This window comes from Akebia trifoliata, chromosome 8 (assembly GCF_017979445.1).
Source record: "Akebia trifoliata isolate Shusen 1 chromosome 8, ASM1797944v1, whole genome shotgun sequence".
Classification (NCBI taxonomy): domain Eukaryota; kingdom Viridiplantae; phylum Streptophyta; class Magnoliopsida; order Ranunculales; family Lardizabalaceae; genus Akebia; species Akebia trifoliata.
The window spans coordinates 36,034,048-36,045,922 of NC_141382.1; the positions used below are offsets into that span (position 1 = coordinate 36,034,048).

Here is an 11,875-nt window from a genome sequence, read left to right on the forward strand (position 1 = left end):
CAAACCCCTTTAGCACGTGCAATACCCCACAAATCACACATATCAGGCAAGAAATGATAAATCCTTGTAGGTGGCCAATCGGATCATGGTTTCAAATCCTATCCAAATTAAACCGAGATAACTCTTGATTCATCTTGATATCTTTCAAGAAAAGACAATTTTTCAATGTGAATCAACCAGCATACTGTCTCATTTGATAACAGAGATGACTGAGTTGATATTTTAAAAATATCATCCGAGTCAATTAGATGTCTATAATTTTATTTTTTTGTTATAATAACTAATATTCTATAATTTAAATATATCCATATAAAAATTTGACTTGTGGTTAAACATCTCCTAATCTCTATTTTATAAAAATTATGATTATTTATAATATATATTTATATTAATAAATAATTAGAAATCGACTTAAATAGTTTATCTCATTTGAATGAGATGACATAAACGAGTTAACATGGTATTAGTGGAGAACGAGATGAGACGAAATACCGAGTTTTAAAACCATGAATTGGATTGAACTGGTTTAGGGGTTGACTCGGACGGTTCGAACCAGATTTTGATAGTCTCAAATTTGGTTTCTTAAAATGGGCCAAGTTTGAGAATTGAGATACACAAGAGTCATCGTTCTGCAGTTGAGGAAGAATGGCTTTGCTTCAAACTCAGCCCACCAAAACCAACACCAACACCTCTCTTCACCTCAACCTGCACCACTCCAACTTCCTTCCTCCCACTCCTTCATCTCTCAAACCAATCTCCAAAACCAGATACCTCCCAATCTCCATCTCCATCTCCATCTCTTCTTCCATTAAAATTATCAAAAACCCTTCTCTAGACAAACATATAGTAAAGCAAAACAAAATCAGATTTGTTCAAAAACTTCAAACACTCTTACTCTCTAAACCCAAACACTACATACCACTCCACATTCTCTCCAAATGTCGCTCTTACCTCTCTCTCCCTAAACCCAAATCTCTTCTCTCTATGATCCATAGATACCCTTTAATCTTCCAACTCTTCACAATCCCATATCCTCCTTCTTCTCTCTCACCACATCAAGACCAACTCTGTGTGGGTCTCACCCCTGAAGCTACATCTCTATCTACAGAAGAATTAAATCTCAAATCCAAAATCTCTGTTTCTTTAGCCATTAAACTCCAAAAGCTTCTCATGCTCTCCTCTCATCGTCGTCTCCTCTTATCGAAGCTCGTTCACCTCGCACCGGACCTTGGGCTTCCTCCCAATTTCCGTTCCCGCCTATGTAACGACTACCCAGATCGCTTCAAGACCGTTGAAACCTCTTACGGCCGAGCCCTTGAGCTCGTTTCGTGGGATCCCGAGCTTGCTTTGCCTTTACCCAATTGATTGGTCCGTCTCTTGATTTGATTGTGGAGAGACCATTGAAATTCAAGCATTTGAGATTGAGAAAAGGTGTAAATTTGAAGAGGAGGCATAGGGATTTTTTGATTAAGTTTGGGGAATTGGAGGAGGTGTCACCTTATTGGCCAGTAACAGGTGAGTTTCCATTTTCATCGGTGTCAATTGAGGCGGAGAAGAGGGGTTGTGCAGTGGTGAGAGAGGTGTTGGGGATGATGGTAGAGAAGAGGACTTTGATCGATCATTTGACTCATTTTAGGAAAGAATTCGGGCTTCCGAATAAGTTAAGAGGGATGTTGGTGAGACACCCAGAGTTGTTTTATGTGAGTTTGAAGGGACAAAGAGATTCTGTGTTCTTGGTTGAAGGGTATGATGATAAGGGTATGTTATTGAAGAAGGATGAGATGATGGCTAAGGAGAGGTTGATGAAGTTAGTTTGGGAGGGAAAGAAGCTGAGGAGAGAGAGGAGAGAGAATGGTGACGTTGTTGATGATGATAATGATAATGATGTTAGTTATGATGATGGTGCAGATGAAGATGATGGTTTTGAGGATTTGTTTGAGGAAGATGAGTGGGAAGATTATGGTGTTGAAGATGATGATATTGGTGAGATAGTGTTGGGTGATGGGTCAAATGGGGAGTTTTGGACTGTTGAAGCTGCTTCTATTGATGGGGAAGGTAGAGAAGGATTATTGGACCCTTGGTGAAGAATTTGCAGACAAGAAAACAATGTACATGCTGTAAAATTATTTGGGCTTCTCCAATATCACACCCGATTTCCTATCTTGTGCTTTCTCTTGCAAATACTCTGACGATCAAGTAAGTTTTAGATTTAGTAGAGTTTATGTTTTGATAAAGGAAAATTTTGTGGTAAATGGTGTATTTATAGATTTTTTGAGGTCCCTGGTCATTCAATTAACTGGTTGCGTCGTTTTTCTAATCCATGTCATATAGTCTGATGTCATGTCTTGGGTTATATTTCTTTTATGTATGTCATGGCACGTGTTTGTTGTTTGTCGTTATTTAGGTTGATCTTTCTGAACACATGTGCAGAGTCCTACAACTTGGCAATCTTGTTGGTTCATGCGCTTCATCTTCATTGTCTTTCCATGATTACATGTGCTTCCTGTTGACATCAAGATGATGCCCTCCGTTCACATAAAGTGGTGGTTGTCTACTATAATCTTGGTTCTCATAACTGGATTTCAATCGTTTTGGGATTTCACGTCGTCTTCAAGTGTACTGGTCTCGTCGCTTGGTGTTACCAAATGATTTTTGACTTATGGATGTCCTTTTTGAGGAGTTTTTCCATTGGGCTCTGAAAATAACTGACCTGTGTAGTCGTGACCTTTCGCTCAGGAGGGAAACAGAAAAGAACATTGTGCTTATATTATTTTGTGGAATATTTTTACTGTTTTAGTAGAATACTGATAATAAGTTTAAATCTAAAACAATAAGATGTGGGTGTTTTGAATTTTTTTTTCTTTAATTATTTCCCATATTGTTTTTAAAACAATATGTTAGAGGTTACAAGATTGCAACTTCTAGCCAACCCAAGTGAAAAGTTGTGTTGTCTATGTAAGAGGCCACAAGATTGAAACTTGTAAAAGCAAGCTTGGAAAATCTGCAGAAACTTGGAAGACCTGCAAGCAGAGGGTTTAGAAACCTTGCTTATGGATTCTGGTTCAGTAAATTAAAGGAGAAGACCAATCTACACTTTTCTGTTAAATGCCCTCACAGACATAGATCATGAGCAGTTCTACGGAGTACAATCCTAGTTGTTATTTGAATTCCAATGAACTTTGTAGCTCTGCGCGCACACATGCACACACACACACACACAACACACACACCACAAACACATGATGTTTTGCAACTTGGCAAAGATGCTTTTTATAATCACTATCACCAAAAAAACCTTAAGATTCAAAGAAAAAGTACATGGAAACCTCCCATGATCTGGTAAAATATAGTGATGATGATACATCCACAAGATGATCAATGGGAGTACATGTCCCAAAAACAGCTTCATCCTTATGTTCCTTTTTTGGTCATGTCTCATGTGATCTGACCCTATGTTTCGGTTATGTTGCCTCTATTCATGTCAAGGCATGTGTTGGATGTGGATGGTGGTCATTATGGAGATTTGTCTTTTTGAACTGACCTTATGTCTCGATTATGTTACCTCTATGTATGTCAAGACATGTGTCGGATGTAGGTGTTAGTAATTATGGAGATTGGCCTCTTTGGACGCATGTACAAAATCCTGCAATGTGGCATTCTTGTCAGTTCATGCGCTTTGTTGTTATTGTCTGTCCACGATTACATGTGCTTCCTATTGAGGTTAGGAGGTCACCCTCGGTCCACAGAAGTGGTTGTTTACTTTGATGTTGGTTCTCGAATAGGATTTAGATTGGCTTTGGATTTCATCCCATCACCATGTAGTGGTGGGCTCATTTGCCCTTGCCACACCAGACACGTACCAAAAACTGCATGCATTCATCATGACTCTTACTGTTTCAGTAGAATAGTGATCATAAGTTCAAATCTAGTACTGATGTGGGTTTATTAATTATTTCGTTTTTTTCTTTAAATATTTTCTCGTATAGCTTGTTTAACTAGTGCTTCAATAAAAAAATTCTAACGACCCCAAGTGAACAGTTATCCTGTTGAGATTGTACACCACAATTTTATTTTGACAGGTGTACACCACAATTAAATTATGAGCAGTTCCATGGATACGTAATCCCAGTTTGAATTTGAATTTGAAATCCAATTCCAATGTACTTTGTAGCTCGCGCGCACATACACATAATAATAATAATAATAATAAAGAATAAACATAAATGCTGTATGCATCATGTTTTCGCAACTTGACAAGATGCATTTTTATAATCACAACCATCAAAAACCTCCACTTTAAGATTCAAACAAATAACTATAATGGAAAACCTCTCATAATCTGGTGATATACAGACGATGACGCACCAGCAAGATGATCAATAGGCAGAAGGGTCTCAAAAACAGTTTCATCCTTCAGCTCCTGTTTAGGCCTGAGGAACCTCATATCAGCTTCCTTAGGTTGCTGTTCCCCAAGGTAAGTCTGAGTAGGACAAACACGCTTTCCGATGCTATTAAAATTAAAACCCGACATTGCCAGGTTTGTTGAGAGGGGAAGATTCATTGGCAATGTAATTGGGAATTCGGAAGCAATATGAGCAATAGAAGCTGATTGAAGAGCTTCGCTGTGGTTAGCATTGAATCCACCAAAAGAAGGCATGGCAGTCTGAAAGGGTGGAAGCTTCATAGCCCCAAACTTCATATCACTAGCAAGCTCACCTAGATTAATGGGTTTAAAGAAGTCATTACTGAGGTTAGGTTTTCGCTCAAAATGAGGTACAAAATCTTGAACTTGTGGTTCGGGTTTTGGGACATTGGTGTTTCTCGGTAAATTGAGGGTGGCTTGAGCATTTGTGGTGGATGGAAGTACATTTCCATTAGTTGAGTTGACATGACTACTGTTTCTGGCTGCTGGTACTTCATGGTTGTGTTTTCCCTCATACGTGGTGATCACATATTTCAAATCATGTGAGGCTCTTTCCACATGCTTTCTCACAGAGCATCCAGCACTCGTGCATTTGTAGTAGCTCCTGTAAAACCAACAAATATGAGAATGGTGAAAACACATTGATGGAAAAGGGAGGAAATGAAGCTATCATAAATATCTTAGCTCTCATTTTCCTTTTGTGTAAGCTCTTCAAAGAATTGAGGGTTTTTTTTTTTTAATATGTAAAGATATTTTATTAAAAAACGAGGCCGAGATGACCAAGCCAAAGGAAAGAAAGAAGTACAACAAGGACAACCACCAAACCTAAGAAGCCCAATGCGACAAACTACTTCTCCTCCAGATTACACACCCTATTCCATCTTACAAATAAAACAAAAAAGGACTTAACAAATATATAAGTATTTGATGATGTCTAGTAGAAAGGAGAGACTTTAATGTTTATATTTGGCTCGATGTATATGTCAGGAAAACCGAAGGAGAGTTATTATTAATAGATAGATTTGACAAGATGTAATACTTTTCCAAAATTTTAGTAATTCATGTACCCATCTTTGTTGCCTTAATTTCACAATTTTTCTATATAAACCCCAACCCACTCATTGCAGCATAAAGTCCATATCTTTCCACCAATCTATTTGTTTCTTTATTGTTATTTGGGTTCACGATGTATTTGTATTAGTGAATCCAGATCCCGATTGTTGTTCCTGGCATTTCTATTAAGTTTGGTGAGGTGGAAAGCCTGTAACCATTACAAAGAATCAAATATGGAGGGGAAACCGCTAGGATACAATGTGTTGAAAGTTTTTTATTTTGAGGATTTTGAGTTTGAACCGTTTTGTTTTAGCTTTTTGTGTTTTTATCACAATTAGGTCTGCATGACCTCCTTTTGTTCTGCTTCTTTGTTGCCTTCAATGATATATTTTACTTACAGAAAAACATAGTGAGCTATACAGAAGAAGTTAAACAAAGCTTCAATGTTCCAAGGGAGATAGAAAACAGTATGCAGCCGTGGTTTGTTCTCGTTAAATAGCATTGCACAAAAATTATGACGGAACTGTAGGAAAGTAGTGAAGCTGAAAGCACAAAACAGTTATTGCAAGGTTCTTGGATTGCAATTCTTCAAGAATTTAATTTGGGGATTTTGTTTATAATTTGGAGCTTCATTGGCATTTTTTTCTTCTTTTAATAATATGGCTTTAACCGATAAAAAATGACTCACAAACAAAGTTACCTAGGATTTGGATTCCCTTTGACCACTTTTTGCCCGTACTTGCGCCAGCGGTATCCGTCATCAAGTATGTCCACTTCACTGTCTGTTTGGACAACAACTCTCGGTTCACGAGCAGCTCTGGATACCAAATTTGTTTCAATCAAACCGCAATCTCTCTTCCTGCAATAATAATTTGAAATTTAACTACAGTCTTTCTAATAACATTACTGACAATTAGGAAACACTAAATGATTAAAAAGAATATATGACAAATATTAAAAACTCCATTATAGAAAAGTACCTTCTTTTTGACTCTGACTCATCATCATCATCTTCACCAAGTGATATACTTCCCTGTGTGGCCCTATCTTCATCTTCATTATGACTAGCAAGTGTAGATGAAAGCTCTGGAGTATCAGCAGATTCAAGTATATCTAAGTGTTTCCCTTGCGCAGTTGATAATGGATCAGAATGCTCAGTTAAAACAGATGTAGACGATGTTCTTTCCAACCATCAGCTACCCAATCTGAGCTAACTTTAATATCCTTAGAACCCTGTAGAGTACTTCTCCAATTATATCCTCCTTGAAATTTGTTGACATAAGATCCAGAGCCCTCACCAGTCTCTGAAATCTCATTAAAAGGGAATGCTGATCCAAGTGCCGATCGTCGACTAGGCTGAGGCTTTGGATGATTATGAGCACCCTTATAAATAATTTCAGTTATCTGACCATCATGTGAACGCTCTATCTTTTTCTTCACCTGACAATTTGGATGAGTGCATTTGTAGTAGCTCCGAGGAAATTCACTTCCTTTTACCTGTTTTTGGCCGTATTTTCTCCAATTATATCCGTCTTCTGATGGTTTACCTATTGCCATGGGTAGATATGCCTCTCTCTGGTCCCCTTCCAAAAGCTGTTGTGAGCCTGTAGTATCCTCTACGTGCAACTGCTCCTCATGTTGAGGTGCTTGATCGCTGGCAAAACCAGAATCCAGTGTTTGCAAAGCAATGCACTTTGAATTAACAATCATACCGTTGGATACTTCTATATCAGAGGGAGAATTCTTTATCACTTTTTGATTCAAAAACCCTGCTTGACACTCGAAATCAACTTGTGGTTGCACTGGAACGAGAACTTGATGGTTGACATTATCCATCCCCATATCCTGAGCCTCATTGGAAAGAGAAGAAACCTCATCAAATTGAACACACTAATCAGATCAATGTTTTTGGAGGCTTGTGAGGCTTACGCTTCGAGGCGCACCTCGGGATAAGACTCATTACAAATGCCCTAAGGCATAAGGTTGAAACATGAAAACACCTAAGGCTTAGGCTTTAAACCAAAAGGTTCACAAAAAAGCAATGTTTCACAATGAGGCTCACATCTTTTGGCCGAGGCTCAAGTGGTCACTCCTCACATTAATTTTTTTTTTATTTAAATAATATTTTTATCTCCTCTTTTTCTTTTCGTTACTTCTTCTTTTACTAACTACTAACTAAGCAAAATTTTATAAATTTCTTCAATACTCTATTTCTTTGTTGTTGTTGGCATGCAACATAATTGTAACACTTGGAAATAAATTTATATGCAAAGAAAATCATTGAGGTGATTTAATTCACAATTTTTTTATAGCATTTAATATTATATGGAGGAAGTTATTGAAAAAATAATAATATTTAATTATTTTTGAAATGAACATAAAATAATTATTTACTAGAAACTTCCAACTATTCAAATATATATATGGATTAAAACTTAGAATTTGATTATAGATTTGACATTTGGAAATATGTGGCTATTCTAATTTTTCAATTATTTAATATTAGTTACCTAAATGTTATATTATTTATTTAAAAATGTCATCAATGTGAGGCTTATACTTTATGCCTTTTGAGTGAGGCTCACGCCTTGAGGCATTGGCTAAATAAGTGCCTTGCCTCACACCTTAACGTCTGAAAACATTGAATGAGATGACTCTTACGAACACTTGCTTGATCTAAAGATGCCTTTATTTGGTGCAAATATTTGATAATACGCAAAAAACTTGTGTACAACATAAAACAGAAGGAACTAAGGAGTATTCAAATGCTGAAAACATCCCAAGTATGTATTATTGTTTTACTCTTGGTACTATAAATAGTAGAGATACTTAAGCCACTTCCAAAAGGTGCATGTGATTCTGGATACACCAATAATATGGTGTTCAACCTCACGTGATGACTACATGGGTTGTTAAGGGTTCTACTTCCACCAGTTTTTGTTTTGATACCATATAGTTTGGATTTATAGGTTACAGTTAGTAATGGACTGAACATCAACAAACGTTGAAGGAAGGATGGCTTCACATTCTCGAATGGACTTTACTGTTTAAAATACAGGATCGATAAAATGGAGTACAAAAAGCTAATTTTATGAACACTGCAAAGCTTGATCCAAAAGGTTAAGTATGAACCTTATAAGAACTAATAAACCACAATTGCAAAAATCATACATAAAGCTAACCTGGCTTAGGAGAACGAAAAATCAAATCCACTTCACACTTCTCCAACAGAAAAAACAGCACACAGCGAACATACTCTAAGGGTACAAAAAGGGAAGGGGGGGCGGGGGACTAGTACCTTATTTTCTGCACCGGAAAGGCATTGCAAAGAAAAAGCATCCAAATGAGGCTTGAACATGAATGGGGAATCAGCATCCTCGCCCTTGTCTTTTTCTGAATTAGAAATTGAAGAAATTGGCATTGTGCTCCCATGAATCAGAGAGGGCAATGGAAAAGTTCCAGTTGTTGGAGATGGTTGTGCCTATGAGAAATAATGGCCATGTTAAGTGGAAACAGAAAGAGAACTTGATCTGGACTCAGTTGAAGAAGGATATCTCAAGTTCAAAAGTTTCACTAACTCAAACATTTTAACAAGTAACAAAACCACATGAAACGAGAGAAATCCTACACATAGTTTGAAAAAATTACAGCAGAATAGAGCTGAAGTTCCATGTTTCAACATATCCATATAAACGTGGTCAGTGATAATAAAAGTAAATTGGATCATGATGCTCAAAACTAAGAATAGGAGATCCTCGGGAATGAGGGTATTCAACATTATTCTTGACACTTATTTAGATTTGTCCCAGCACACATAAGACCCATTAAGGAGACTCTTGATTGATTAATAATATTCCTATAGCCATCTATTTATCTTTGTGTAACGTACGAGTGGTGTAATGAACGAGGTCAGTCGTGTTGCATAACGAGACTACTAATTCCGTTTTACTGAATCAACACGGGGCAATTACAAAAATCCATGAGTTCAATGTGATGCCCACACAGAATAACCTAGCAATGGTTTTTCGGATCCACCATCCACTTGTACCTTCAAATTTATTCGTCAAATTATAGGATTTTTGAATTAATTATGAGAATCATTAATATATTACAATTATCATCCATTGGTATTTTGTCATTCTGTTTTTTATATGTGACACTACTCATTACCTTGATATATCACCAGAAAAAAAAAAAAATCGTTCTGCTAATTAAAAAAAAAATGAAACACATTTCAAAACCTCAGATTATTTCTGGGATCAATCCAATATTCAAAGTTGACATTAAATTTTCATAACAAATCACATAGAAATAGCAAAAACCAACAAAAATTAACCGAATTGATAAAAAGAAACTTTCTAAACAAAAAAAACAAAAAAACAATTGAAACTATCAAATCTATTCCCAGTCAGAAACTTGAAATAAAAAAAATAAAAACTATCTTGTTAGATTACCTGAGAATTTGGAAGCATAACAGGGGAATCAAGCAATGTTGTGGGACTTATACCCGACGGTATCGTGAGATAAGGTGAATGAACCGATGGCGACGACAACGGACTAATGGATCTAAACCGAGCTGTATTGATCCTTGGGGCATTGAATCCGCACCTCGCAGCCCTTCTCTCAGCAATACTGCCTCCATTAATACACATTGATGGAGGCTTCCAATCCCTAGAAATCTCAATTGGGGCATCCAAACCAATTGTCCCACCACCACTTTCTTCTGTTTCTTCCATTGGAGTCAAAAACAGCTCCAAAATCTATACAGGTAGTAGTACCATCAAATCTTCCATTAAAGCTCAAACCTGAGTTCTCTGTCAAAGAAACAGATTCCCAAACCTAGGGTTTTGAGTTTGATCTTCGGAAATGGTAAAATCTTCATGGAAGAAATACAAAACTACCGATCCAAGATTCGAAACATAAATTACTAGAAAACGGCTCGAATTCCAGCTCGAAATGCAGAAATTCGAAGAAGATTTGAAGTTCTCACAGAGAGAGAGAGAGAGAGAGAGATGTTTCGTCCTTCGAGAATCGAAACTGAAAAAGGTGAAAAAAAGACAGAGAGAGAGAGAGAGAGGATGTATCAGAGACGTTTGACACAAACTCCTAATGGCATCGTTTAACAGTTTGACAGTCTCACACCACTAACGTGGCCGCAAAAGCGTGAAATGGAGGTTTGTTTCTACTAAAGTTTTCACACGTGCACATTGGGGGGGATTGAGACTCCCTTCCACCTCTCAACCACTGCATGTTAATGTTATGGAGTAAGCAACTAACTGTTGGCACGTGTGAATCCTATCCCTTTGGTGTTCATATATAACAACTAATTCATGCCACCTAACATACTTTGTTGCACAAATTAAGTTATACTATGAGCTCCATTCGGATCTTTAACAGTTTACATTTTAACTAAACTAATTTCAGTATCCAATGGTTCTTCGCGGATAATTCGTGAATAATTAACAAAATTTTGGGTGGCAAAGTGATGAGGCATAATTGCCGTAAACTTGGGCATGGAAACACTGAAATCTATCGTACGATGAAATCAAATTCGATCTTGATGCAAACGAGATCAACATTGTAATTAGATTCTCTAATGTTTCTAGTATATTAATTCAATGTGATCTAAAGAATGCTCCAAGTGATCTAATTGGGCTCACTTTGTTCTTGAATGGGAATCGATAATTGGTGGATTTCGACTCTGGAAATTAATCTAATCGATCATTGCATTTGTTTACTTTTATCACCATTGAAAAAGTAGACTTCCATGAAAAAATTTCAAACCTAAGTGTAAATCATTATAATAATAGCAATCAACACTAAAAGCTTATTCCAAAGTTTTTGATTCACCACCAAAGTGAAGATGAAATATTTCTAGTGGCACAAATTTGTTGTTTTCCTTAATACACAATGTTTGATGTCACCCAATACAGTGCCTTTGGAAATACTTTTTGGCCCAACTAATCCTATAAATTATTTCAGATCGATAAGCGATTAATGTTCATAGGTTGTGAGTTCGATACCCACTATGAGCATTAATTTCTCAAGGGCCACTCACGAGGGCGTACCATCACTTACCTAGTGCGTGTGATGTGTTAGTGTTGCACGTGCTCCAGGATTAGTCCTTGGACAAGACCATGGTCTATGGACTAAGCAAAGCTTAGATACGGGCTGATCCATTGTCTATAGGGATACTCACTTATCAAAAAAATTCTTATAAATTAGATCTTTTGGTGGGCTTACTTAATACACAAAAATTCAAATTAGTTGGTGACCTATGGTCACTAGATTTGATAGTTTCACGGTATCATTCATTGCTTTTTTTTTTTTGGTACACAATTCTAACTTATATAAGTCAATGATCAAATTATTGTTTTAAAGGTCGATGCCATTTGATTG

The 11,875-nt window shown here is 36.8% G+C and overlaps 2 protein-coding genes across 2 annotated transcripts; one reads left to right on the forward strand and one right to left on the reverse strand.

Annotated features, from left to right (window-relative positions):
• The first annotated feature begins 599 nt into the window (after nt 1–599).
• EMB1692 (Ubiquitin carboxyl-terminal hydrolase family protein) lies at nt 600–2,851 on the forward strand. The gene is given in 3 exon segments (XM_086451574.1): nt 600–1,362; nt 1,365–2,196; nt 2,431–2,851. Coding segments are annotated over 2 exon segments (1,437 nt in total). The 5' UTR covers nt 600–645; the 3' UTR covers nt 2,085–2,196; nt 2,431–2,851.
• A 1,332-nt stretch (nt 2,852–4,183) lies between these two features.
• On the reverse strand, nt 4,184–10,544 carry LOC147396616 (WRKY transcription factor SUSIBA2-like). Its single transcript, XM_086451573.1, is given in 6 exon segments — nt 4,184–5,027; nt 6,177–6,335; nt 6,457–6,667; nt 6,670–7,321; nt 8,775–8,957; nt 9,931–10,544. Coding segments are annotated over 6 exon segments (2,199 nt in total). The 5' UTR covers nt 10,213–10,544; the 3' UTR covers nt 4,184–4,315.
• Nucleotides 10,545–11,875: the final 1,331 nt, after the last annotated feature.